The sequence below is a fragment of the Ammospiza caudacuta genome, chromosome 12 (assembly GCF_027887145.1).
Source record: "Ammospiza caudacuta isolate bAmmCau1 chromosome 12, bAmmCau1.pri, whole genome shotgun sequence".
Taxonomy (NCBI): domain Eukaryota; kingdom Metazoa; phylum Chordata; class Aves; order Passeriformes; family Passerellidae; genus Ammospiza; species Ammospiza caudacuta.
The window spans coordinates 6,887,369-6,913,392 of record NC_080604.1 but is presented as its reverse complement, the minus strand read 5'-3'; the positions used below and the strand labels follow the sequence as shown (position 1 = coordinate 6,913,392).

Genomic DNA, 26,024 nt, shown 5'->3' with positions numbered 1-26,024 from the left:
TTGTTGCAGAGGGGAAAATGGACACATGCCTCTAACTGTGGAAGGGAGGGGAGGAAGCAGTTTGTTACCTTCAGCTAGGAGAGAAAAAGCAAAAGCCAAGCAGCTCTGGAATGCACAAGGAGTTTTACTGGAGAAGGCAGCACGGTGGGGTGGTGGGAGAGGAGAGGCTGACCCTGCCTGGGGCTGCGAGCAGGCAGAAGGGGCCTTTGCCAGCTTCTTTCCAGCTCTGGGCTGCATGCTGGGGGAATCTCTGCCTCTCTGAGCCATTGGCCAGATGCCAGACACCTCTTTTCTTACAGGTCATCCACACTCGGCACCTTGGCCATCAGGTCACAGGCAGGCTTGTGCTTCTGCCAGTGCTGCACCTGGCATGCCCTGCAGAGGGGGAAGCTGCTCTCAGGGCACTGGAGTCACATCCATCCCTGGGGGCAAAGCAGCTAGGAACAAATTCCAGCACACACCCCTCTGGGAGCTGGGGGAGAGCTGATACAGCCCAGCATTAGACCAAGAGGAGGGTGGATGTGGCCCCAGTCCTGGGGGTTAAGAAGGTTTAAAGCCAGACCTTGCCAGATGGTTCAGGACCAGAGATTTAATTTAGTGCCACCGTCCCAGCTGCCACATCCCAGCCGGTCACCTGCACCCACAGGGTCATGGGTGCTTTCCTACCAAGGTGGGGACGAGGGAGGCAGCGTCACCACGGAAAACCCAGCCTGTCACTGCTGCCACTGTGGGCAGAGGCAGCTCAGCACCTCGCAGCTGCAACACAACCCTCACCAGCACCTCCTCCCCCAGCAGCCCAGCACATCAGCCTCCCCACAAGACTGGGAGGGCTCCCTTACCGTGAGCAGTACCACTCATTCCGGCAGCGAGAGCAGCGCTTGGCTGCCTCTGCCCCACACACCCTGCAGCGGGGCTTGTCGGGGGCCAGAGCCTCCAAGATGTCCAGGCTGTAGGTCTGTGCCCACCTGTGCAGGCAGAGAGGGGTGAGGCTCTTACAGGGAATGAGCTGTCCCTGCTGCACCCTGCCGCTGAGGGGACAGTGCCAGGCAGTGCCACAGACCCCTCTGTGCTCCCAGTGCTGAGCCCCAGCCCTGCTCATGGCTCCACTGGGCTCTCTGCATACCTGCCCCAGCCTCACCTGCGTGCCTGCAGCTTCAGCTCCTCATCAGTGGGGCTGAAGGCATGCTTCACCTGGTGCTTGGCAATGGCCTCCCACTTCCCTGAGTTCTTCTTGAGGATGTGGTCCCAGATGACAGGAACCTGGTGGGAGAGGCAGGGCAGGAGGAAGAGGTGCTAACAGCCTGAAAAGGGTGCTGTGGTTTGGGGGGAAGGCAGCCAGGCCTGGGCACAAGAAGCATGGCCCTCCAGGAGGGCAAGCAGAGGCAGAGGTGCTCAGGGTATGCTTTTGGGTACATGGAGGGGACGGATCCACCATCAGTGGGCACTGAGGTGAAACAAGGCCAAACCTTTGGGGTGCAGTTGGGAATGGGTGCTCAGCCTGGAGGCCTGGGCTGCTGAGAAGGAAGCCCTGGGAGCTCAGCACCCTGTGTGTGGCAGTGGTGTGAACCCCGTGCTCCATGGCCGTTGGTCTGAGCAGATTTTTCCGCTCGTCACTTCCCTGAAGATGAACGAACGGGGAAGGGCTGGACAGTCAGAGGAACATCCCAGCCAAGAGCAGCGTGCCCAGCTCAGCCTCTGGAGGAGACCATGCTGCTTCAAACAGCACTGCCTTCTCCAGCAGGGTAAAAATAGCCAAGGAAGGGGAGGAGGCTGCTCTGGGAGCAGGCAAATGGAAAAAAGGCCTTTCCTTAGCTTGGCTCAGCAACAAGGAGTGAGTTCAGCACTCTCTAAACAGAGCAGGGAGCCCATGTGTGTGCTTCCCACTGCCTGCCCTGGGTTCAGCCCCAGCCTTGGCAGGGGCAGCAGCAGCACTGGCACAAAAGCAGAGCTATGGAGAAGGGCAGCAGCCTGGTGAGGGCTGGAGGAGGTCCCCAGCAGGGCAGCTGCTTGTCACTGGGCCACCAATACGCTGGCAGTCAAGGCACGGGGTGTGAATCCATGTCCACCTCCATCCACCCTGCTGCCATCCCCAGCCCCAACAGCTCAGCTGCCAGTCTGCAGCTTCCCCAGCTCCAGCTCCCAGCCTGGGCCATGCCTCCAGCTCAGCCACAGCACCTCTGACAGGGCACAGCACCCTCCTGCCAGGCCACACAGCCAGCTGGGACGGGGACAGCATGCTCCCATTGGGGACAGCGTGCTCCCACTGGGGACAGCCCAGACAGCCACTGCCCAACAGACCCATCTCCTCCAGGAAGTGCTGTGGGAGTCTCTGGCAGTGGGGAAGAGCCTCTGTGCTTCTAGTTCTTCTCAGCAGCCTCTCTGCAGGTCTGCCCCCACACTCAGTTTCTCCCCTCAGCTCACAAGAAGGCAGTAGAAACACATTAAAACACTTTTCTCCAAAGATTACCACCACATGAATTAAAACCCCCAAGAACCTCTTGGCTGTTTAAAGACCATCATGGCCAAAGTCCCAAAGGCCCAGACACCAGCTGGGACCAGTTTAACTCCAGATTCTATTACCAGATCATGATGTCCCTCTGTACAAGTGTGCCAAGCAGCCTCAGACCAGGGCTGTAAAAGGGGACTTCCCTAGGGAGTCCAGAATTCACCAGGAAAACACTGATAGATGTCAAATGAAGAGTTAATTGTCAAAACAAGCCAGTGTCCATGTCTGCCCTACACAGCTGCCATCCCAGGGGCTCACTGTGACCTGGAGAGCTGTTTATAACCCAGCATTTATGCTTTTAGAGTGATTGCTTGGCCACTGCAGGGCAGGACAAGGCTCTCACGTCAGCCACAGCAGCTTTGCTGGCAATAAGGGTGTAACTGAAATGGGTTCTTGGCTGTTTTTCCAGGGCATCATCACTCCAGGGCTGAGCTTGGTGGAAGAAAAATAGGGTAGGGAGCCATCAGGCTTAATCCAGAGCTTAATCCAGAGGTGAAGGAAAAGTCACAGAATACCTGCTCCAGGATGAGATCCTTTTTGGGAGGAGCAGGGTCTGTCACTGCGAGGTAACTCAGAAATCTCTGCATCTCCACCAGGTTGGGCAGCTGGTCAATGAGGACATCTGTCAGGAATGCACGGAGCTGTGGCCATGGAGCAGGGACAAAAGTGAAAGGAGAGGGGTCAGAACAAGGGAGTGAGAGCTGGGGATGCAGCAGGGCAAGAGCAGGGATGTGAGGGGCAGGGGCATAGACACCAGTGGGGGTCTCACGAGGTGCACTCACACACACAAGCTTTGCTGCTGCTGCTAAAGAGACAGATCTGCTGTCCTCCCACCACTGGCTCCTGGAGCCCTCAGTGAGGATGGGCACAGATATCTGGGGGTGCCCAGTGCTGGCCAGGCCCCCCAGGTGCTGCAGGGTCCTACCTTGAGGAGCTGGCTCTTGTTGAAGCCATCGCAGCGGTATTTGCGCTGGCACTCGGGGCTGAGCAGCAGGTTCAGCAGGGCAAGCCACACCTGCCCATCCAGCTTGGTCATCTTCCCCTGCTCCTCAGGGGGCACCACGTGCCACGTGCCATTCTCAAACTTCTTGAGCTTGCCTGAGGGACAGAAGGACAGGGAGACACAGTGCTGCCTGGGGGGAGACAGCTCAGAAGGGGGATGCTGGCCTGTGCTCACCCTCTGCCTCAGTTTTCCCACCCTTTGCTCCACACAGCAGCCTACTTGGTACTGAGGCAAAATATTAGAGAACATGAAAAGCAGAAAAGACATGTATTAAACCAATATTGCTGTGGCAGGAACAAAAGATCCCCGAGACACATCCCTCTGTACTTGGCCAGGAGTGTAGAGCACTAGTGGGCAACACAACAGAGTGGGTGCAGAGACCCATTTTGGGGTACCAGCATGGTCACTCTTCTCGAGTTTCCTCTGCCAGGCAAAGCCAGAAGCAGCATGACTACAAAAGAGATGACAAAACAAGCTCCAACAGCTACTGTGTGGCTCTAGGGGATGGAGCAGGATGTGACCCTGCATCTGCACAGCCTGGAAATGCCTTTGTGCTCGTCTCTTTGCAGTCCCTCCCTCAGGGCCCTGATCAAAGCTCCCTCTCATAGCCCCAGCACACAGGCAGGGCGCAGGGATGTGTTTGTGGCTGCAGGAAGGAGGAAAGCTCCTGCAGCCAGCTGGGCTGCCCTGGGCAGGCACAGCTCCTGCTCCCTGCAGCTCTTCCTGCCCTGCCCTGAGCGGTTCCCACAGCCAGGGAGGCAGGGCCAGCCTGGGGGGCTCTGGGGGCCGTGCCTGGCTGCAGAGCTGGGGCACCATGTCCAATGGGCACAGCCTGACCAGGGGCCTTTGGCAAAAGTGAAGCTCAGGGACCAGCAGCACAATCAGGGCAATGTTTGCTGCCTGGGGGGGACCACGTCTGGCTCTAGGAAGTGCTGCCCCAAAAGGTGCAGAGAAGCTGGGACAGGCACTCTGGTGTTTCTGTGTGCAGAACACTCCTCAGAGGAGCACGTGGGGCTGGCTGAGGAGCTACACTCCAGTGCTGGCTGTGATCACTCAGAGACCCAGCCCTGTGTGAGGATCAGCCTTTGTTTGGGAGCACTGCCGGGTCCCCAGCCCAGCTGTGCTGCAGCTGCTCAGAGCTGAACAGCTCCAGGAGGGAGCACTGAGGAGCTGGAGGGGGAACAGCTCTGCAGGGGCTCCCACAGCAGATCCCAGGGGATGCACATCCAGCACAGTGTCCCAGAGACCAGGGGCATGATCCATACCTGCTTCCCAGCAGCTCCAGGGGCAGTGCTCCACCAGCTCGACAAGGAGGCAGGGCAGGTTGTGGGTGTTCAGCATCCGTGTCAGGGCACTCAGGGGCAGACTGGAGATTTGACAGAAAGGGAGAAATGGCACTCACAGTTTAATGCCAGAATTTGTATCTACAAAAGCTCCCTGAGGCAGCTGGGAGAGGCAGGAGAGGAACAATGATCTGAGTTCCCAGGAGTAGCATGGAGCAGGGTGGATTGCTGCTGTGTTTCCTCCCAGAGCACAGTGCCACTGCCACTGTGAAGTTGCTGAAGGGGGTCCAGGGACCCTCCTGACCCCACAGGAATCCCACCCACAGAGCTGGGCACATCCTCTGCTGCTGCTCCTGGGTCCCTACCTGTCCAGATGGTCAGTGATGAAGCGCAGCACGGACAGGGCCTTCAGGGAAATCTCAAACTCCATCACCTCTGCCTGCTTCTGCAGCTCCTGTGGAGAGACAGCAGCAGCCTTGGTTGGGATTTCAGGCCCCATTTCCCAGGAGCTACAGAGAGACAGGCTGTTGACTGCACTGGTAACCACAGTCTGGCTAGGAAAACAGAGCCCTGAAAAAGTTTCTTGTCTCCACTGTGCCAGCACTGCCTGTTTGCCAACACAGCACAGAAGTGCTTGCAGCCTGCAGTTGCTCTTCCCTCATGTCCTTGCTCCTAATGGGTCATGGGTGGCTCCTGACTGCAGTGCTCCTGCACAGGAAAACCCCCTGAAAGAGGCTGGCCCCAAATTTTGCCTCTCCCCCTTTCTGGGACCATCTTGTGGCCCATGGCCCTGCAGAGACCTGTGAGGGTTGAAGGAGGGAGGAGCTGCATGATCAGCAGAGGAACCAGAGGAGGAGGAAGAGGAAGGAGAAACTTGGCCCTGGTGCAGCTGCAGTCCTGCCTCCACCCCTCCTGGATGTGCCTCTTCCCTCCAGCTTGGGAACAGCCAACTCAAATATCTGCTGTGGTTATCCCAGCCCCCAGCTGTGCCATGCTCTGCAGGCGCCCAGGTCCTTCCCTTCCCCTCATCCCCATCAGCCTGAGCACTCTGGCTCAGCCTCTCTGAGACCAGGGCAGGCCATTCTCAGAAGTGCCAAGTCCTTATCCCTGGCTTGGGCAGAGCTTCTCTCAGCCCCAATGCAGCTCACACTTGGTGAGCAGAGCTCTGACCTCAGCTTCCTGTATTTCTCCAAAAAGCCACTGCAGCAGTTGCTGTCCAGATTTCTGTGGGCAGCTGCTCTGTGCTCCCTGTGCTGGTGCCCCACAGTTACTAAGAGAGCCTTGTGGGCTCTTCCCTGCCTCCTCCCTCTCCAAACTGCCCTAGTGAGGTTTGTCCCACAGCTCCTCCTTGTACCCAGACCTCATCTCTGCTGCCTTGAGACAGGGACTGTCTTTTGTCAAGGGGACAACAGAACAGGGGTTACCACCATACACAGCTCCAAAGGACAACAGGCTCCACAGCCCAGGAGATGGCAGGAACAGCTTTTTCACAGGGGTTATTGTACACAGGGTCAGGAGACGCTGGAATGAATCAGAGGAAACCAGGCTCTCTGGAAGATGAGTGCTTTTGAGAGTCCTATTGGCTAGAAAAGGCCTAGGTTTTTGTGTTCGTGTCAAAAGCAGTAACAGACGCACCCCTTTCCCCTCCCCAGCTGGGAAAACATTTCCTGGAAAACATCCCTATTGTGCTCCAGATCCCTCCGCTTCCTTCCCTTTTCTGAGAGAGAAGTATGTGCTTGGGCAGCAAGCCAAGGGATGGAGGGGAGGTCCAGGCTCTGCCTTTAGCCCTGCTCTCCCAGACACTCCTCCTGCTGTGCAGCTCCAGGTGCTGAGAAGGCAAAGACAGCTCCTGCTCTGGGAAGGGGTGTGTGTGCCAGCCTGGGAATAGCTGGCTGGGAAAGCTCTGGGATCCAGGAGGTGTTTTTCAGGGAATAAAGGAAGCTGGGGGAAGGACATGAGGACAATTCCTGGTTGTTAGGAGAACTCTCTCATGGTTAACCTGGCTGGCTGTACTGGCAGCCTGATCCGGGGTGGCTTCCCAAACTTCAGGGAGAGATATCCACACAGCTTCCAAGAGCAACAGCAAATGGCCAAACCCCTCTACTGAATATTTTGCCCATCAGCTCCCCAGCATGTCCTGCAGGAAGCCTCAGGCTGGCACTAGCAGCAGGCAGGGCAGGGTGGAGGGGTGTGGATGCAGCCACAGGCACAGGGAAGCACCAGACACACCCCGAGGTGGGCAAGAGGTGCCAGGGCTGCCACCCATGGAAAGGCCTCCCTGTGCCCAGGGAGCTCCAGGGCTTTCTCCTGACCTGCATGGACGAGGGGCTGGCCAGAGGCTCAGCACGGAGCTCTGCTGAGGTCGCTGCTGGGGCCGCGGTGCTCCGAGCTGCCAGCAGGGTCAGCTTGCGGTGGCAGTAATCGATCAGGTCCAGGATGCTGTCCTCGGCTGACTCGCAGATCTCCTGCACAGCCACAAGGGGCTCACACAGCTCAGTCCTCAGTGTTCCACCCCAGGGGCTTCCCAGCTGGGAAAGCCGAACCTCTCACCTTGTGAAAGAACGCCGTCTCCAGGAGGTTGATGATGGAGGCTTCGTGGTGCAGCTGTGGGAGGAGAATGGCAACAGTGAGTGACAGTGGAGCAGCACTGGGACAGGGAAAATGGCTCTTCTGAGAAGCTGCTTTTGTAGCTGTGACCAAAGAGAAAAACACAAGTGATGCAACCTTCAAAACAGCTCCAGTTCATGCAGTTCATGTTGATATTTATGCTGACATGCCTGTGACACTCCAACATCCCAATGGAGGGCCACACTTCCCAGCAGGGCTCTTCAGGGCTCAGCCAGTGCGGCAGGGCAGGACAGCCACTGCCCTCGGGCACGCTGCAGCTCTGGCACAGAACAGAGCCAGTGCCTGAGCTGGGGCAGTGCTCTGCAGGGCTGTGCTCCTGCAGGCCCTGGGACTGGGGCACACAGCCCTGTCCAGGACTGGCAGCTATGGCATAGCTGCCCTGAGGCAATTGGGTGCTCAGGGAAAACACCACCATGCCCCTGCAGGGTGTTACTCTGGACTGAAAATGGGTTAAAACCTCCAAGCCTCAGGCAGATGTTCCTTAGCTCAAGGGCTGCATCCCACTGCAAGGAAGCCCAGATCTGGAGATCACTCCCTTGCCAAGAATGGCCCAAGGGACCACTGCTCCCAGGAGCTCAGTAATAAAAAGTTACATTTTTGTTAGCCCAGAGGCACATAACACTGGAGAGCCTCTGGCTAGAGAAAAACAGTGCTCAGAGGGGGAAAAAACACCCCAGGGAGCAGGGGCAGCACTGGGAGCCACAGCCAGGAGCACAGCTGCCTCAGGAATGGCTTTTGCTGCACACAGCAGCCCCTGCAAGCCCCTGTGTGGGATCACAGAGGGGACAGTTCTCCACAAAGCCAAGCTTCCCTGGGTCCCTGTCCCTCCTGGGCCAAGGCCATGGGCTTGTATGGGTTTTGGGAAACTAGGCCCTTCCTCCTGTGTCCCACTGCCCATCTCAGCCCCGAGACCTTCAGGGTGACATTTCTTTTCCAGCAGAGCTGTGTCTGACCCATTTCCAGGCTGGTTCCCAGCACCCCTGTACTCACCACCACGTAGATGGGGAAGGTGCTTCTCGGCTTGAAGTCCTGCAGCCGGCACAGCACGGGGAAGACCTTGTGCTTCCAGATCTCCACAGAGATCAGCTCCCCAATGAGAACAGGAATCTGGACAGGGAAGGGATGGGGAAGCAAGGCCTTTCAGACCAGGGCTGCAGGGGGGACCAGTCTGTTGCTCATGGTCAGCCCCACTGGAGTCACCCAGGGGCACTCTGAACCCTTCCAGCTCAGCAGCTCCTCACAGCAGGGCACAGCTCCTGAGGCTGCAGAGGGGAAGGTGACCCCAAGGAGCTGACCAGGTCCAGACAACCTCACAGCCTGGGACTGGGACCCCTCAGGCATAGGGCAGAGATCTGCAACTGGAGGGACCAGTGCATCAAGGGGACCAAAACAACCTCCAAGAGAGAAACCAGACACCAGCAAGTAGAAATACCACAGCTTGACCTTTAATTTTTTAAAAAACCAAACTGGCACACCACCAGTCAAATGTCTTTTCCAAAGACATAACACATTATTCAGCATTTTATTCCAAAATTGCACACACTGCCCACAGGGCAAGCCCAGCTGGAGGCTGAGGGTCAGCACGGGGATCACTCCTGCACCCAGGGAGGCTCACCTTGGCATGGCTGACCAGCAGCTCGGTGAGGAGCTGCTCCTGGCCCGCTGAGGCGCTCAGGATGCCGTGCATGTTGAGCTTCTCCACGTACTCGTGCTGCCGCAGCCATCTGGGGGGCAGCCAGTGGGACACCAGTGCCACAGAGCTCTGGGCGCTGCCCTGCGAGGGTCCCTCAGGCAGGGACCTGCTCTGTAACCCCAGCCCCAAACTGTGCCCTGAGCTCCCCTGGACAGCCCTGCTGCCCCCAGAGCACCGTCTGTCAGTGGGGACAGCACAGACCCAGGGGGAGCCCCTCCATCACCCCCCACCCTCACAGACACCCAGAGCTGGGACCCCTCCTCACCCTGGGCCCTCCAGGAACGCTCCAGAACTGCAGCCCCTTCTCTCACCCCACCTCAGAACCAGGACTCCTCCTGTCTACCCAAAACCTTCTGGAAACCCCCCTTACCCCCACTGTGACCCCTGGGAAGGCCCCAAACAGGGCCCCCTCCTGTGCTCCCACAGCCCCAGTGGGGACCCCCCACATTTAAAGTCCCTCTTTCACGTTCTCCCCTACAAACACCGCACGGCCGTGTCCCCGCACCCCTGCCCGCCGATGTCGCGCAGCTCGGAGCCCTGCAGGGCTCGCACCAGCGCCTCGGCCTCGGCGGGCGGCAGCGGCCCGGGCATGGCGGCCATGGCGTGCGGGTCGCTGTGGCAACGGCGCCGCCGACAGCGCCCCCTGACGGCGCGGAGGACTCGGGGCGGGCCGGCGGCAGCGGCAGCGCGGGGCGGGCTGTGCTGCCCCCTGGCGGCGCGGAGGAGCGGCCGCGGCCGCCGGGGACACGCGGCGGGGACAGCGAGGGACACAGCGGGGACGCGTGAGGGGACACAGCTCTAGAGAGGGCTATCAGTGCGTCACTTCCAGCACACGATGATGTTGGGGTCATTCTCCAGGCGCTCATCCAGCTCCTTGTAACTCATGCCTGGGGAGGAAGACGGTGGGATGTTAGTGGGTTTCAGTGTGGTGTCAGTAGGGCGCCCAGCAGCGGTGTCAGAGGCTGTGTGGGGTCCCCAAACCCTGCCCCTGGTAACATGGGCTTGGCAGCCTGGCTTGAAGAAGAGCTGGCCCATAGTCCCTGCAGTCTGAAGGCTCCCAAAGGGGCAAGAACCCAGGGCCGGTGCCCGGCTGCGGGCAGGCAGACATGGCCGTGTCCCCCAGCAGCCCTGGGGCACACACACACGGAGCAGAGGATCCTGTGGATCCGTACCAGTCTTGCAGCAGATCTCGTCGTAGCTGTGGCAGCCCGTGTACAGCCGGGCGGGGTGGCTGCGTTCGTCCCGGGCCACCTTGACCGGGTATTTCTGCAGCCGCCGGATCAGGCCCTTCATCAAACCAAACTGGATCAGCCTCCTGGGGATGAGGAGCAAAGAGATGGGACCACAATCCCCAAGGTGCCAAATGGCCCAGCTCCCCACATTCTCTTCTGTTCCACATGCCCCACCACTGCCTCACATTTCCTACCCCACAGACACAGGCTTGAGTACTTCCTGCTCACTGTCTCTGCCGCCCCCAGTGCCACCACTACCCTCAGGGTGTGATCAGGAGGGCTCTGACCTCTCATCCACCCTCTGGAGCTGCAGAGTGTAGCGGGAGATGAGGTCTCGCACGGTGGTGCCAGGGCTCAGCCCGCAGTACAGCTGGAAGACATCCCTGAGGCTGGCTCGCTTGTGCCCTGCAAGGACAAGTCACCACTCAGCTGCCCTGTCCCCCTGCCTGGGCCAGCATCCCCAGGCAGCATCACTGTACCTTGTTTGGTGACATAGGACAGACACTCTTCCTGGAGGCACTTGTCATCCACCAGGTCCTGAACCTTGGGTGTGGTGCAGTAGACATTGGAGTACTGGAGGGTGATGGAAGAGCAGCTCTGCTCAGCTGCAGCTCTGACAGACAGGCCTGGCCCACCCCAACCCTGCCACTGCCCAACTCCCCTCACAGCCCCACGGCCCAACCCACCTGGAGTATAGAGACGAGAGTGACAACCCCGTAGTACCTGCAGAGGGACAGGGAAGGGTGAGAGGAGCCCTGTGGCAGCCCCCACCCCCCTGGGCCGGGCAGTCCTACCAGCACTCACAGCAGCCCCTGCACGGGGGGCACTCACTCACAGCAGGTTCTGCACAGGGGGCACTCACTCACAGCAGCCCCTGCACAGGGGGCACTCACTCACAGCAGGTTCTGCACGGGGGGCACTCACTCACAGCAGGTTCTGCACGGGGGGCACTCACTCACAGCAGCCCCTGCACAGGGGGCACTCACTCACAGCAGGTTCTGCACGGGGGGCACTCACTCACAGCAGGTTCTGCACGGGGGGCACTCACTCACAGCAGGTTCTGCACAGGGGGCACTCACTCACAGCAGGTTCTGCACGGGGGGCACTCACTCACAGCAGGTTCTGCACAGGGGGCACTCACTCACAGCAGGTTCTGCACGGGGGGCACTCACTCACAGCAGGTTCTGCACAGGGGGCACTCACTCACAGCAGGTTCTGCACGGGGGGCACTCACTCACAGCAGGTTCTGCACGGGGGGCACTCACTCACAGCAGCCCCTGCACAGGGGGCACTCACTCACAGCAGGTTCTGCACGGGGGGCACTCACTCACAGCAGGTTCTGCACAGGGGGCACTCACTCACAGCAGGTTCTGCACGGGGGGCACTCACTCACAGCAGGTTCTGCACGGGGGGCACTCACTCACAGCAGGTTCTGCACAGGGGGCACTCACTCACAGCAGGTTCTGCACGGGGGGCACTCACTCACAGCAGGTTCTGCACAGGGGGCACTCACTCACAGCAGGTTCTGCACGGGGGGCACTCACTCACAGCAGGTTCTGCACAGGGAGCACTCACTCACAGCAGGTTCTGCACAGGGGGCACTCACTCACAGCAGGTTCTGCACGGGGGGCACTCACTCACAGCAGGTTCTGCACAGGGAGCACTCACTCACAGCAGGTTCTGCACAGGGGGCACTCACTCACAGCAGGTTCTGCACAGGGGGCACTCACTCACAGCAGCCCCTGCACAGGGGGCACTCACAGCAGGTTCTGCACGGGGGGCATTCACTCACAGCAGCCCCTGCACGGGGGGCACTCACTCACAGCAGGTTCTGCACAGGGAGCACTCACTCACAGCAGGTTCTGCACAGGGGGCACTCACTCACAGCAGGTTCTGCACAGGGGGCACTCACTCACAGCAGCCCCTGCACAGGGGGCACTCACTCACAGCAGGTTCTGCACGGCGATGCGCACCAGGTTCAGCTCCACGTCAGCCTCAGCTGAGATCTTCTGGACGTGCCGGAATCCATCGATGTAGGGCAGAATCTGGGAGGCAGAGGCAGGAGGGAAAGGGCAGAGAGCATTGAGGCATCAGCCTGAAGCCCGAGCAGCTCCCCTGGATCTGGGAGCAGCTGGGATGGGCAGGCTCCATCCCCAAGCGTGCTTTATCCTTGCACTGGTGAATGATTTGCTCACAGGCTCAACCACAATGCCAAGGGCAGCACCAAACTGTGCTCATCAATGTGGGGATCTCAAGGACAGCCCAACTCCCCCAGTGGTCTGGAAACAGATCCCCTTCAAAGTGTTAATCACACGGACCTGCTGCGTGGTGAGATCCCACTGAGAGTTGAAGAAGTCATCCTTGTCCTGTGTGAAGACAGGGACATCGTACTCCTGCACGATGGGGGGGTCTGGGCGCTGCTCAATCACCTTCAGGTGGATGGTGTTGGACTCATCTGCCCAGGAAAAGGGGAAAGTTCAGTCTCCATGCAAACCAGTGCAGGAGCCTGCAACCACCAATCCCAGCACACCACAATGGCACACACAACAAGGTGTTTGCAGCCCATAACGCCATCCCACCCATCCCCTGGAGCCAGTTAAGGCAAGGCTGGCTCAGACACCTCCAGATCCAAGCACAGACAGGCAGAAAGCTGCAGGGAGCAGCACAGGCAGAGCCAACCTGGGCAGGGAATGGCCCAGCTGTCTCCCAGCACAGCCCTGTTCTCAACGTACCTATGGGCAGGGTGCACTTCCCTTTGGCATTCAGCTCCTCCAGCAGGATGGTCATGATGGGAACCAGCTTCTGTTTACTCTCCTCGTTGGAGATGAATCCACTCTCCAGCTGAAGAGAGCAGAAAGTCAAGTCAGCTGCTCCCCACAGGATCACTGGCTACAGCAGCCCAGATCCTGCTCCCCTTTAGAACTGATCTGATCTGATCTGTAGGAAAGCAGTAGCACAATCTCCTCCTCAGTGTAAATCCAGCCCCTGTCCCAGCAATGCCCAGTGGCCCCCACGTGCCCCAGGACCCTGCAGAGGTGCCCACGCTGAGGCAGCCTGGCCGTGCCCAGCCTCACCTCAAGGGTGGTGAGGTACCCAGCCAGCTTCTTCACAATGGGCTCCAGGGCACACGCCTTGGCTCTGGCGTCGCACACGAAGCCCAGGTTGAAGAGCAGAGCGTTCCTGCTGTACTTCTTGTGCTCGATGCACACGGGGCAGCCGATCAGCTTCTTTTCCATGGCCGTCCTGTGGGGACACCTGTGACCTGCACCTGCGCCCTCAGGCAGCCTCCAGTCCCCCACAGGGAGGGCTCCCAGTCGGCTCTGCAGGTAGGGGCTTCTTTATATTGCAGGAAAAATGGGTGCCTAAGCCCTACATGCTCGGAGTGCAAATCACAGGCTGAAGGGGGAGCGGAGAGGAAAGAGCCCTCAGAAGAAGAAACAGTCTGCTTCGGAAACCCGCACAGCCCTCCTGACTGGTCTGACTTTCCTGCATTATTTAAGGCTGGCGGAGCAGCAGATGCAGCACCAGCCCCCCCAAATGTGAGCGCCCACCCTGTGCACGGGTACCTGGGACACAGCAGTGACCCTGCTGGCCCGGGGCAGGAGCCCAGCGCTGGCAGTGCCACACCGAGCTGTGCTCCGAACCGAGCTGAGCTCCCCACAGAGCTGTGCTCCGCACCGGGCCCGCCGGGACAGTGGCTCCCGGACAGGGACGAGGCTCTGCCCGCACTCACACGGTGATCAGCTTGTTCTGCAGCTCGGGCTTGGTGATCACGTACACCTGGATGGTGTCAAACAGCTCCCGGGAGATGAAGTCCTCGGGGACCTGCGGCGGCACAGGAGGCTCCGTTCCAGCCAAGCGCGTCCCGCTCCGGGGAGAGCCCACCACCCCTGTCCCTGTGCTCCCTTCCCCGACGGTCCAGTCCCAGCCCCCGCCGCGGGCCCCGGGCGGCTCGCTCCGCACCTGGTAGGTGATTTTGGGCCCGAGCGTGGGGTGGAACTCGCTGAAGAACACGCACTCGATGCGGCCACCCATGGCGGGACCCGAGCGGCCGAGCCCCGGCCCAGCCCCGCCGGCCACCGTAGCGCCGCTCCCGCGGAGTCACAGGGCTGCGCGGGGGGCGGGCCCTCACATTGAGCGACAGCACTTCCCGCCATTCAGGGCGCCGCAGCGCGGCGGGGCGGGCCTTAGTGCTGATGGACAGCCCCCTCAGCCAATCGAAGCCCGCGCCGCGGCCCGGCCATGTCGGCAGCGGCGGTTCCGCCCGCCCGGCCAACATGGCCCTGACGGCCGAGACCGAGTCCCGCCTGTACCGCTCGCTACGCGTGGCCTCCGGCGCCGCCGCGCACCTCGTGGCGCTGGGATTCCCCGCCGCCGTGGCCGTGCTGGCGCGGCCCGGATCCAGTGAGTGCCGGTGGGGCCGGGGCCCGGGGCGCGGGGGGGGCCGGATGTCTGAGCTCACCTCAGCTCACCTCACCCTGCGCTTCCCTTCCAGGTCTTTTCTCCTGGCACCCGCTGCTCATGGCCCTCGCGGTAAGTGTCGCTGCCCGATCACCACTCACTGCCAGCGGAGTGCCTGGGTGGTGGGTGCCGGGCCCCGGGAACCCCCGGGTGATGGAGACTGAGCCCCGGGAGCCACCGGGTGAAGGGGAGGCCGAGCCCCGTGAGCCCCCGGGTGATGGAGGCCGAGCCCCCCCGGGTGATGAGTGCCCAGCCCCGGGAGCTCCCGGGTGATGGATGGGAGGCCGAGCCCCGGGCGGTGGGTGCCCAGCCGCCGGAGCCGCGGCGCAGGGCCTTTTGTCCGGTGCCAATGGCGCTGCCCTCTGCCCCCCAGTTCTCGTTCCTGATGACGGAAGCGCTGCTGATCTTCTCCCCGGAGACCTCGCTGCTGCGCTCCTTCTCCCGCAAGGTCCGGGTGCGGGTGCACTGGGCCCTGCAGCTGCTCGCCCTGCTCTGCGCGCTCCTGGGGCTGGCAATCATTACCTACAACAAGCACCTGAACGGCAAGGGCCACTTTGTCACCTGGCACGGGCTGACGGGGCTGCTGGCCGTGCTGTACGCCAGCGGGCAGTGCGCCGGGGGCGTGCTCCTGCTCTACCCCAAGCTGATGAAGAACTGGACTCTGGCCAAGCTGAAGCTGTACCACGCGACCTCAGGGCTGGTGGGCTACCTGCTGGGCTGTGCCAGCCTGATGCTGGGCATGTGCTCCCTCTGGTTCACCACCACGGTGACCGGTGCCTTGTGGTACCTCGCCATGCTGTGTCCCCTCGTCACCAGCCTGGTTATCATGAACCAGGTGAGCAATGCGTACCTGTACCGCAAGCGCAGCCAGCACTGAGGGCTTGCTGCTGACCTGAACTTCCCAGAGCGAGCTGGGCCTCCCCTTGGACAGAGCTGGCAGCCCCCCTGCTCGCACAGGGTCTTGTTGGAACTTGGTTTCTACCTATTCGTCTTTCCTTAGTCCTGGATTGTCTGTAGTGTCTTGTCCCTGGGGAGCAGCCGCTCCAGATGTGTGTGACAGCTCAGCCCTGCCTCGGTGGGGGTGTTCCCTGGCACAGGTAAAGCTGCAGCTTGGTGCTCAGTGCTGGGAAATGGAGGGCTCACTCAGGATTCCTGCTTCTTTCCCCTTCCCACACAGGGCTGCTTTGGAGCAGGCAGGGCAGGAGCCATCCTGGTGAGGAGGGCAGGGAGTCCCTTCTCTCTCAGGGGCTGCAGCAGGCACCACGCTGCCTCTCCTGCCACGGGGGCAGCTTGACAGCAAAGCACAGGGCACGGTAGTGGCTTCAGCCTGGCAGGGCTGGGGCAGGGTGGTGGCACCCCAGCAATGGTACAGCAGCAGGTGTGTCCCCATGGCAGGGGCAGCTTTGCCCCAAGGGCCTGGGTCTGGACACCCACTGCCACGCACAAACCCCTCCTCTGTGGGCTGGGCTCGGCCTGCCGGGGTGGGGTCAGTTTACAGAGCAAATTACTGAGCCGGGCTGTGAACGTGCAGCCAGCAAGGCATAGGGAACAGTGAGCACAGGGGGAGGCACAGACCTGGGCAATGAACCCTTGGGAAGGCAGGAAGAAACCTCCTTGCTGGCACAGCAGCCTTCCTTCCAGCACGCATTCTGCTCCCGGCAGGGCTGGAGAGCTGGGACCGGCTCCCAGGCTGAAAAATTCCTCTGTATCCAGAGCTTTTATTCAATAAAAATTTCAGGCAGCTAGAGTGCAACAAGCCCTCTTTACTTTTTGGGTGGGATGGCTTTTGGGGAGCAGGCAGACATCTGTCCCTGCTGGGAGCACCTGGGAAGGAACCCCCTGAACCCCCTCCCCACCTCCTGACAAGAGCCCCCAGGGGCTGCTCTGGGCCGGGCCCTCACCCTGCCCGTGCTCTGCTGCAGGAGCCAGCGCTTTCAAAGAACTCTTTATTGATACCCAAAGGTCTGTGTTCTTCCCATTTGACAAAACCTTCTCGTGTGGTCCTTTAAAAAAATAATCATGACACTGCTGATCCACATCCAGGGCTGGGAATTGCCCACTGGATCAGGAGCTGTGGAGGCTGTTGCAGGGAGCATCCTCTCCATCCAGGAAAAAAACTCCATCAACAAAGAGGGAGGGAAAAGAAAGGGGGAGCCCATATTCTACCTGCAGGAAAGAAAACCTGCTGCCAGAGGAAGCAGCTAGAGTCCCACTGTAAAATTAATTCCAGCTTCTAGTGTAATCTGGCAAACGGATTAGCCGGGGAGCAGCCAAGGGCAGCAGCTCCTCACAGGGGGAGGGGGCAGGAGAGGAAGGAGGAGAGAATCACCACCATGAGAGCCTGGAGCTGGCAGTGCTGGAGCACCACCATGAGGGACTGGGTGGCCTCTTCCTGCCCAGGGTCCTGTCCCCTCCTACCCAACAAACTCCTCACCGCCCCTGGTGAGCTCCTGCTGGGGCAGGGGGAGGCTCCCCACGGGAAAGACCTTTGGAAGAGGAACCCACCAGCCTTCCATTGCCTCAGTTAGGGACAAAACTACCTTCAGAAAGGAGAAAATACGTGTTGAGTGCTCTGGCCAAGCCCTGGCACAGAGGAGAAGCTGACTTGGATCCCACGAGGGCCAGCACAGCGGCTTGGGGCAGGGATCAGCCCCGTGTCCCTCGCCCAGAACAGCTCCCTCTGCCTGCCCCGACTCCACGGCCTGCCCCGGCTGGGGGAGTGGCTCCAGGAGTCCCCGTCCGCGCGGTGGTGGCAGTGTCACTGTCCCGGGTAGGGGGTGCTGGCCGCGAGCAGCAGCAGCGAAGCGTTGGAATGAGGTATCCCCCAGCCTGCGCCGCGGGAGGAGTCCCCGCCCCGGCCAGGGGGACACCAGGGGGATTAGCAGCTCTCACACGGAGACAGGGCGGGAAGGGCCGCTCACAGCTGCGCCGGCGCCTCCTGGAAGCTGATGAGGTTGGACTCCTGGCCAGGGCTCTTCCCGGCCGTGCCGGGCTCGGGCAGCAGTGGGCTGTCGGCCTTCGCTGCTGCTGCCGCCTCCTCCTCATCATCCTCCATGCTGGGCCAGGCTGATTGGTCCTCCACGCGCTTCAGCCGCTCGTTCAAAGCCTTCAGGGCCAGCTGCCTGCAGGACAAGGGCACGTGGGCAGGTTAACCCGGGACAGCGGCGGCTCTGCCCCGTGGGGCACTGGGCAAGGCAGTCCCTGGCTTCCTCCCAACAGGAAAGGGTGGGTTCAGCAGTGCTGGGGAAGACCTGAGCGCCTGCTCCACAGACATGCACTCCGGCTCCCAGACTACTCACACGGAGTTTTCATGCTATGTGGTGCAACTGGAGGCTGTCAGCACAAGGGCTGCTCCGGGAATGGGGAATAAAGTCATAAAGCAGGGCAGAGAAAAGGGAGTGCCAGCTCCCTGTCCAAACCCTCCTGCCAGGAGTCAGGAAGGCCAGTGCTGGCTGTGCTGGAGGGCTGGGGTGTGGGGCTGACTCACTGCCCTCCCCTGGGCCAGAGAGAACTGGTAGAAGGCTGCCACAAACATGGGCTGTCACCCCCCCAGATTGTATCCCTTTCTTCTGCAGGGACCCCTAATCCTGTCTGCCCCTTTCCCAGGATCCCCCCTGCTTTTCCATTGCTGCTCCACATCTGCAAGAGCAGGATAATGTCCCACCAGCTCCCTGAAATGCTCCTCACCACCTCCGTGGTAGACCACATGGAGAAGACCCCTCCTGAGCCCCTGCACCTAAATCTCCCCCATTCTCCTTGGCTGTATTTTAAACCGTACCCCCGCTGTCCCTAAACGCGATCCCGCAGGGCAGGGCAGGGCAGGCCGTACCTTCTCCTCTCGGCGTCCTGGGGGTCCGTCCCCGGCAGGCTGATGGTGATGGAGGACGGGGCACCCACGTCGTAGCGCTTGACGGTCTTGCGGCACACCCGCACCTTCACCAGCACGCTGTGCACCAGGTTGGCTACCAGACCCACCACGGGCTGCAGGATCTCGGGGAAGAAAGTGGCGAAGGCGAAGTGGTCGCTCATGTCTCCGCGGCCTCTACTGTGCCGCTGGTAGAAGCGGAGATAGACCCAGCTGGAGAGGAGCCCGAAGCCGTACGAGGCCAGTACATTGCTCTCGACGAGGGCACCGAGCCGCAGCAGAGCCAGGAGAAGGAGCAGGAGCATGGGGACAGCCTTCATTCTGACCTGAGGCACCTTCAGTACGGTGCTGTCCCCCATCGTCTGCTTGAGGGCCACCAAGACGCCCCCGAGGAAGCCCAGGCCGCCGTGGATGCGGACGGCGAACAGATAGTGGAGGCGGAAGGAGGCCACATAGGTGAGGAAGTAGGCGAGGGCGGCCAGGAGCCCCACGGAGATGTTCACCACGGCGAAGAAGACGAGCAGCTCCAGCGCGCCCCACAGGGGCTCCAGCAGCCGCCCGGCCGTGCCCAGTGTGGCCAGGCTGGCCGCCAGCCCCCAGGCGCGCTCCTCCACCAGCCCGTGCGTCAGCAGCGTCCACACCCAGAAGTTGGGGGGCAGGAGGTAGCCGGGCGTCACCCCCAGCCCGTAGGCCGTGTCCAGCCCGAAGGAGAGCAGGTACAGCAGCACCGCGGCGGCGCTCAGCGACTTCACCACCACGCTGGTGCCGGCCAGCGCCGCCAGGAAGTGCTGCCGGGCCACCGGCAGGTACCGCCGCATCTTCGGCCCCGCGGGCGGGACGGGGCGGCCCCGCGGGGGCTGCCCGGCCCCACCCGCCCGCCTCCCCGCGCCGGGCCCCGCGCGGCCCCCGGCCGGCCCCGGCCCCGGCCCCGCTCTCTCCCTCCGCCGCCGCCTCGGGCCAGGCCGCGCTCGGACCCTCCGCTGGGCCAGGCCGGGCGCGGACAAACAGGGCCGCTGCGCATGCGCGGAACGGGGGCGCCGGGGCGGAGCTGTCGTGGGGGCGGGGCCAGGGCGCCGCGGGGCACGCCGGGACTTGTAGTCCGGCCACGTTGGCAGCGCGGGGCGACACGGGACACACGGACGGGGGACACGCGGGAACACGGACATGGAGGGGAGACAGGGACACGAAACGGGAGGACATGGGACAAACGAGCGACACTGACGTGGGGAGGGAAACGGCAGGACGTGGGGGAGAGGGGTGGGAGAACACAGTTATAGGGCATGAAGGACACAGTCATGGGGGTGCGTACGGGGGGGGCAGAAACCCCGGGAAATGGGGACACGGAGGGCACTCGGGGACATTGACCCCCTGCAACAGGGGGACACGGGCATAGAGTGGGGCTTGGGAAGGGTGACGCGGGGATAGGGAAGATGGGGGGCTGAGCCCCCGGTGTGCCCCAGCCCCTCTGTGCATCGAGCGGGCTCTGTGAGCCCCGGCTCTGCGCTGTCCCTGCCCCGTGTCCCTGTCCCCGAGGTGCAGCAGGGTGAGGGCAGTGTCCCACCTGGCAGAGCCCCCCGAGATCCTGTGCCCCCCCCCGTGCTGTGCCCCCCCAGCCGTGCCCACGGCCCCGGGCAATGACGCAGCCACCGCCTGTGAAGTGAAAATATGAACATTATTTAATAACTGAGTCTCTGTAATAAACCATTTGAAAATATTTTACAAGGAGTCACACGCACGATATCTTACAAATCGTCTTTTTGTTGGTTTTTTTTTTTTTTTTTGTTTTCCAACTCTTCTGTACAAAAAAAAAAAAAAAAAAAAAAAAAAAAGAAACCCAAAGAAATTAAAAATAAATTAAAGAAAATCAATTAAAAACCCAATGCCTTTGAATGAGCAGAGAGAGAAGCTTTGAAGCTTTCGGGTGGGGATAGGGCAGGAGGTGACCCCGGCGGGACGGGGGGCCCGGGGCCACACCGCCCGTTCGTCTCATTGGTTTTTAACTTAAAATAGACTATATATGTATATATTTATAGGTATGTATAGTGGTGGTTTTCTGGCAGAGCACCTAACTAGACTACAGAAGTACACACACTCCCGGTAACACAGAGCCATCTGTTCAAACACGGTTCCCAGAGACAGTAACCAAACACACACTGAAAAAGCTACAAGCAGAATGACCATTAATTAATCCCAGCACTAATTAGCGCCTGGCGCCCTCCCCAGTCCCCCCGGGGTGGCCGTGCCGAGGGGGGTCCCCTGGACCCGGTTGATGGGGTGGCTCTGAGCGGGGTGCCCCGGGGGGGTGAGGGTCCCCAGGGCTGCCCAGGGACCCCCGGCACTGCCGGGAGCAGCGGGGGTGGCACCCCGGGTGTCACGGCTGTCACCCCGCCCCGTGCCTCTCCAGGCTGGGTTTGTGGGGTGCAGTGGGGTCCGAGGGGTGCCAGGGCAGAGCAGCCACGCTGTCCCCTCCCCGGCACCCGGTGGGGTGACTGGGGGGTGCCACCCTCGGTGAGCGCCACCTGCCCGCATCCCCCCCCGCAGGCACGGCCCCGCTGCCCCGGGACGGGCCCGGGCCTGGCACGGCCCTTCTGGGGACATGTGGCACGTCCCGCTCCGCTGGCACTCGAGGCCGTGTGGCTGGTCCCGCTGGGGACGCGGGACATGTCCCGGGGACGAGCAGCCCGACCCGGCCAGGCCAGCGCGGGTTCTTTGGCAGGGCAGGGGGTCCCAGGGCTGGAGGGGGCAGGGCTGAGCGGGCAGGATTCACAGTGATCTGCAGAACGGAAAAGAAACAAAATACATTTTTTTTCCCCTCCTCCTTTTCACGCCAGTATCTGTGCCCAAGGACGGCTGAGCCCAGCGCGGGGGCCGGGGCTCCATCGTGCCGCAGGCAAAGGCCACTGTCCCTGTCCCTGTCCCTGTCGCTGCCCGCTGCCAGCCCCAGCCCGCAGGGATGAGCCCGCAGGGATTGCGGCTGCCCCGCACGCCCTGGGGCCGCTACCGCCAGAACAAATGATACTGACCCGCACAGTCAAATCCTTTCTTTCTTTCTTTTTTTTTTTTTCCTTCCCCCCATTTTTTTCCTTTTTTTTCTTTTTTTTTTTTTTTTTTTTTTTCGTTTGTTTTCCCATGTGTCCTCGTTGCTGACAATAAACCCCGCCGGTCTCCAGGTGAAAATGTTGGAAACTCGATGTAGAAAGATCTGCTTTAAAATCTTCAGGCTAAAAAAATAGGCGAGGCGGATGGAGGAGGGGAGAAATTGAGGGCGGAGGACACCGACGCCACTTTTCCGAGTCCGGGTGGCCGGTTGGGAGCGATACCAGGGCCCGTCCCGGTCCCGCTCTTTGGGAACCCCGGCCCGGTCCCGCTCTGTGGGAGCCCCGGCCCGGTCCCGCTCTGTGGGAGCCCCGGCCCGGTCCCGCTCTGTGGGAGCCCCGGCCCGGTCCCGCTCTGTGGGAGCCCCGGCCCGGTCCCGCTCTGTGGGAGCCCCGGCCGCTCCCCGGCTCTTCTTTGGCTGCGGCCGGCGGGGAGAGCGGGGCGGCACCGGGGGTCCCGGGGCGGCACCGGGGGGTCCCAGGCGGCGAAGGGGGCGTCGCTCCCGCTCCAGCGGGCCGGGAACGGGCATGGAGATGGAGGTTGAAAGAAAAGAGAGCTGGCGGGGGCGGCCGGGGGGCTAAAGGCAGGCGGCCGGGGGCAGTGGGTGCCGGCTGGTGCTGGAGTAGAGGAGCAGCAGCTGCAGCGAGAGCAGGACCCCCAGGGACGGGGAGAAGGAAGCCCCTCGGCCGCAGTCTGAGGTATCTTCCTGGGTGGGTGAAGAGAGAGAGGGGCCGTGGTGCACCCCGGCAGTGCCTCAGCACCCCGGCAGTGCCCAGCCAAGGCACGGGCACCCACGGCCCTGGCAGGGGCATCTGCCACCTCCCCGCAGCCCTGAGCGCCTCTTGCCCTGCAGCACAGCCCCGGGGCCAGCCCTGCTGCTGCTCTCCCCAGGACCCAGCGCCTCTGCCACCCCATGGCACTGCTCTCCCAGGGACTCCTCAGAGCTGTGACCTCCCCAGGGAATACCCCAGGACTCCTGAGCCCTCTCCCTATCCTCCCAGGGCTCCAAACCCCCATCAGAGGGGTCCCCCCACCCCTCTGGGTGATCCCCTCATGGCCCTGTTCCCCCTGGGGGACACCCCATGGCTCTGCTCCCCGCAGGGGGGACACTCACCGTTCCACTTCCCCTCAGGGCTTCCCTGGGGTCCCCCCATGGCTCCATTCCCTGCTCATGGAGAACCCACTGCCCAAATTTCCCCAGTGGAACACCCTCTGGGAACCGCCCCATGGCTCTGCCCCCACCCCAGAGGATACCCCCACCCCTCCCAGGGCCAGCCCCAGCCCCCCTGCCCCACGTACTGTTGCATTGTAGTCGAAGCAGATATGGGGGCCTTTCCGGTAGCGGGGCCTGTCCACCAGCTCACACTGGTTGGGGTCCCTCGGGGGGGCTTGGCAGGTCAAGGAAACCACCAGGAACAGGGCACTGGGGGCTCCTAGGGCACCCCCAGCCCCGTTGGCCACGGCCAGCTCCCTCCACCCCCACCAATCTCCACAGGTCCTTGCCCCACTGCCTGTCTCACAGACCCCACGTGTTCCCCCACCTTGCTGCCACCACATCCCAGTGGGATGGAGCTGACACATCACATCCCTGTGGGATGCAGCTGAGCCATCAAAGGATACCTCTTACCTCTGCCTGCAGCAGCTTGACAGACTCACACTGGCTGCAGATGGGCTTGTCAGCCACCACGAAGAGCAGGTTGGTGTTGGCCAGTCTCTGTGCATGGAAGAGCCTGGGGGTGCAAAGGCAGTGTGACCCCCCTTACCCTGTGCTCCAATCGGCCCCCCAGCCATCAGTGCCAGCCCTGCTGAACCAGCAGCATCTCCCCAGACCCTATTTAATCACTGTCCCTGTCCTCCTCCCCATCCCTGTCCCCAGCTTCATCCCTATCCCTGACCTCATGCCTGTCTGCATTCCCATCCTTGTCCCCAGCCTTGTCCCTGTCCCCATTCCCTGCCCTGGCCTCCATCCCCATCCTCATCTTCACCTCCCTGCCCATCCCCATCCTGAGGAGCTGCCCAGGGACTCAGCACTGATGGCCTTGTTGGCCTTCCAGGGCTTGGTTCCACACAGAGGATCCCTGGGGACCCTCTGCCATCACCCACAGCCCACGGGGACACCACTGTTCCTCTCTGTCCCCCCTGTGGGTATCACAGTCCCCCTAAATGCTGCACAGCATCTCCTACTGCCCCCACAGAGGCTGCTGCACAGGCACCTTGGCACAGGCAGCCTCGGGGGTGTCCCCAGCCCTGCCCAGGGGTGGGATGGTGGGGACAGACCCACCTGGAGCAGTTGCCGCAGTCGATGATGGCGTTGTAGGTGGCGTTGACGGTGCTGAAGTAGTACTGGGTCTGCTTCATGATGCAGCTCGTCTCCCTGGCCTCCATGCCGTCCCCCACCACCTCCTCTGTGCCAGCACAGCGCTGTGGGACACAGGCCACCAACCCCCCAGCCCTGCCCACCCCCAGCCCAAAGCTCCCCAGCACTGACCCGTCTGGAACCAGCTGCTGTAGGTGAGGCTGTACAGGAACTGCTGGAACAGGGACCTGGGCAAGCAAAGCGTGGCCATGTCAGCTGTCCCAGCCCCAAGGACACCCCATGTCCCTCCCCAGTGGGAATGGCCCCAGGGAGGGGACATGGCAGGACTCACCAGGCTGCGGCCGAGGTCCACCAGGCGAGGCTCAGCAGGTCGGCCACAGTGGGCTGTGGGTAAGAGGGAGCAGTGAGCCAGTGGTGCCCGTGAGGGGCAATGGGGACACACTTATGGGTCTCTGAGCTCCCACAGCAGCTGGGGACACACCCGTGGGTCCCTGGGCTCCCACAGCAGCTGGGGACACACCCGTGGGTCCCTGGGCTCCCAGACAGCTGGAATGCAGCATCCCCGTGGGTGCTCACCACGAAGACGCCGCGGGGCGCCGCGCCCGTGTTGCTGGGGGCCTCGGGGGCGCAGACAGACTGGAAGTCGTAGGACTCCTTGCGGGCGTAGAAGGAGTTGTTGTACAGGGCAGACATCAGGTTGGCATCCACCTCGCTGAAGAACTTGCCCACCTGAAATGGGGACACTGTATCTGTACCCAAATGCCACCTTGGCACGGACTCCCCTGGAGGGCACTCGAGTGGGGCTGTGTGACAGAGTGCCACAGCCACGAGCTCGGGGTTCAGCTCCCGGCTGGCATCCCTGCCCTGGGGAGCTGCGGGCACTGCTCACCTGGTACCAATGGTCCTCCTGGTTGGACAGCACCAGGAAGCCCCCATCATCGATGAGGACACAGATGAGGTCCTGGGGAAGGAGGGCAGTGTCATCCAACCCTGGCCATGCCCAGGGCAAGGCAGGACCAGCAGGGAGGGTGGCAGGCTGTCAGGCAGGGGAGCAGTGTGGTGTCCCCAAGCCTCAGAAGCATCTCAGTGCCAGGAGCACCCATGCTGGGTGCAGGGAGCAGGAGACACCTCCCACCCTGGAGGTTTAACAGCCCCCTCAGGGGGTTCATGGTCCATGGGGCAAGCCCCAGGCCTTCACCCCTGTGAGGTGGGCTGGGTCTGGCTGAGCTTGGGGAGCAGCAGGGCACAGGGTGGGTGCACAAGCTGGGTAAGCAGGGGACAGGGACCTCTCCCAGCCATTCCATACACCCCCACCAGCTGCCCCCACCCCTGCCCACCACCCACCTTGTTGTTGGCCTCACAGTCCATCTCACAGCTGCTTGAGGGGTCACACTGTCAACCAAAAGCAGGGCAGAGGGACAGGTTATCAGGATGGTCATCCCCCCAGAGCTGTCCTCCCAGCCAGAAGGGGACATGCAGGGTGGTGTCCCCAGAGGCTGGAGACAGGAACCCTGAGGAACAAACCCATTCCAACCACAGGCACCATGTCCCAGCAGTGCCCCCCATCAAGCAGAGCTCCCTCCCTGCCCTGTCTCCACTCCCATCCCCTGGCAGTGCCAGCCCCAGGACGTACCCGGCGGGTGCCCAGCTGGTCTCGGTCTGTCCGGTTGCTCGCCAGCACTTTGAACTTCTCAGCCCAGGCCTCCAGGTCCAGCTTCACCCCCACCACTGGGGCAGTGGGAGACAGGGTGAGCTGTAGCCTGGAGGGGTTGCAGGGACCCCCCAGCCTGGCACCAGGGCACCCAGCTCCCCTCCTACCTGCAGGCTTCAGAGTCTTGCCCCCGATGCTGAGCTCCACGGCGGTGCTCACCAGGATCCCAATGGTGTTGTTCTCCAGGTCCAGCCCCCGGTAGCCAGCTGTGGAAGGCAGGGGTGACATC

General features: G+C 61.8%; 5 protein-coding genes across 7 annotated transcripts in view; 1 reads left to right on the top strand and 4 right to left on the bottom strand.

The window, feature by feature from the left end:
* Window positions 1-141: 141 nt before the first annotated feature.
* ZMYND10 (zinc finger MYND-type containing 10) lies at window positions 142-9,713 on the bottom strand. The gene is made up of 12 exons (XM_058812937.1): window positions 9,619-9,713; window positions 9,036-9,144; window positions 8,411-8,527; window positions 7,343-7,396; window positions 7,105-7,257; window positions 5,158-5,246; window positions 4,775-4,875; window positions 3,432-3,604; window positions 3,022-3,147; window positions 1,139-1,260; window positions 840-965; window positions 142-375 (listed from the first exon to the last, which is right to left on the bottom strand). Exons 1-12 carry the CDS (start codon window positions 9,711-9,713, stop codon window positions 294-296), a joined length of 1,347 nt encoding a protein of 448 aa, XP_058668920.1. The 3' UTR covers window positions 142-293.
* A 52-nt stretch (window positions 9,714-9,765) lies between these two features.
* NPRL2 (NPR2 like, GATOR1 complex subunit) lies at window positions 9,766-14,593 on the bottom strand. Of its 3 annotated transcripts, XM_058812939.1 has the most exons (11): window positions 14,309-14,593; window positions 14,079-14,170; window positions 13,420-13,588; window positions 13,078-13,186; window positions 12,664-12,800; window positions 12,293-12,390; window positions 11,032-11,068; window positions 10,825-10,918; window positions 10,633-10,750; window positions 10,286-10,428; window positions 9,766-10,000 (listed from the first exon to the last, which is right to left on the bottom strand). In XM_058812939.1, exons 1-11 carry the CDS (start codon window positions 14,378-14,380, stop codon window positions 9,933-9,935), a joined length of 1,137 nt encoding a protein of 378 aa, XP_058668922.1. In that variant the 5' UTR covers window positions 14,381-14,593; the 3' UTR covers window positions 9,766-9,932. The 3 variants fall into 3 exon arrangements, with proteins under 3 accessions (XP_058668922.1, XP_058668921.1, XP_058668923.1); XM_058812938.1 differs by having other exon boundaries at window positions 14,079-14,593; XM_058812940.1 differs by lacking the exon at window positions 14,309-14,593 and having other exon boundaries at window positions 13,912-14,251.
* Window positions 14,594-14,622: 29 nt separating this feature from the next.
* LOC131563149 (transmembrane reductase CYB561D2) lies at window positions 14,623-16,562 on the top strand. The gene is made up of 3 exons (XM_058813048.1): window positions 14,623-14,749; window positions 14,841-14,878; window positions 15,180-16,562. The coding sequence occupies exons 1-3, from the start codon at window positions 14,623-14,625 to the stop codon at window positions 15,681-15,683; spliced, it is 669 nt and encodes a 222-aa protein (XP_058669031.1). The 3' UTR covers window positions 15,684-16,562.
* Window positions 16,563-16,748: 186 nt separating this feature from the next.
* Window positions 16,749-19,542, bottom strand: TMEM115 (transmembrane protein 115). Its single transcript, XM_058812981.1, has 2 exons — window positions 18,636-19,542; window positions 16,749-17,928 (listed from the first exon to the last, which is right to left on the bottom strand). The coding sequence occupies exons 1-2, from the start codon at window positions 19,487-19,489 to the stop codon at window positions 17,724-17,726; spliced, it is 1,059 nt and encodes a 352-aa protein (XP_058668964.1). The 5' UTR covers window positions 19,490-19,542; the 3' UTR covers window positions 16,749-17,723.
* Window positions 19,543-21,879: 2,337 nt separating this feature from the next.
* Window positions 21,880-26,024, bottom strand: part of CACNA2D2 (calcium voltage-gated channel auxiliary subunit alpha2delta 2) — a 188,054-nt gene continuing 183,909 nt past the window's right edge. The window contains exons 27-37 of the mRNA XM_058813222.1: window positions 25,903-26,001; window positions 25,718-25,812; window positions 25,429-25,476; window positions 24,974-25,045; window positions 24,661-24,813; window positions 24,416-24,468; window positions 24,256-24,311; window positions 24,049-24,172; window positions 23,388-23,497; window positions 23,067-23,155; window positions 21,880-22,473 (exon numbers count right to left, since the gene is read on the bottom strand). Coding sequence (XP_058669205.1) covers window positions 22,345-22,473; window positions 23,067-23,155; window positions 23,388-23,497; window positions 24,049-24,172; window positions 24,256-24,311; window positions 24,416-24,468; window positions 24,661-24,813; window positions 24,974-25,045; window positions 25,429-25,476; window positions 25,718-25,812; window positions 25,903-26,001 — 1,028 coding nt within the window. The 3' untranslated portion in view covers window positions 21,880-22,344. The remainder of the gene's footprint in view (window positions 22,474-23,066; window positions 23,156-23,387; window positions 23,498-24,048; window positions 24,173-24,255; window positions 24,312-24,415; window positions 24,469-24,660; window positions 24,814-24,973; window positions 25,046-25,428; window positions 25,477-25,717; window positions 25,813-25,902; window positions 26,002-26,024) is intronic.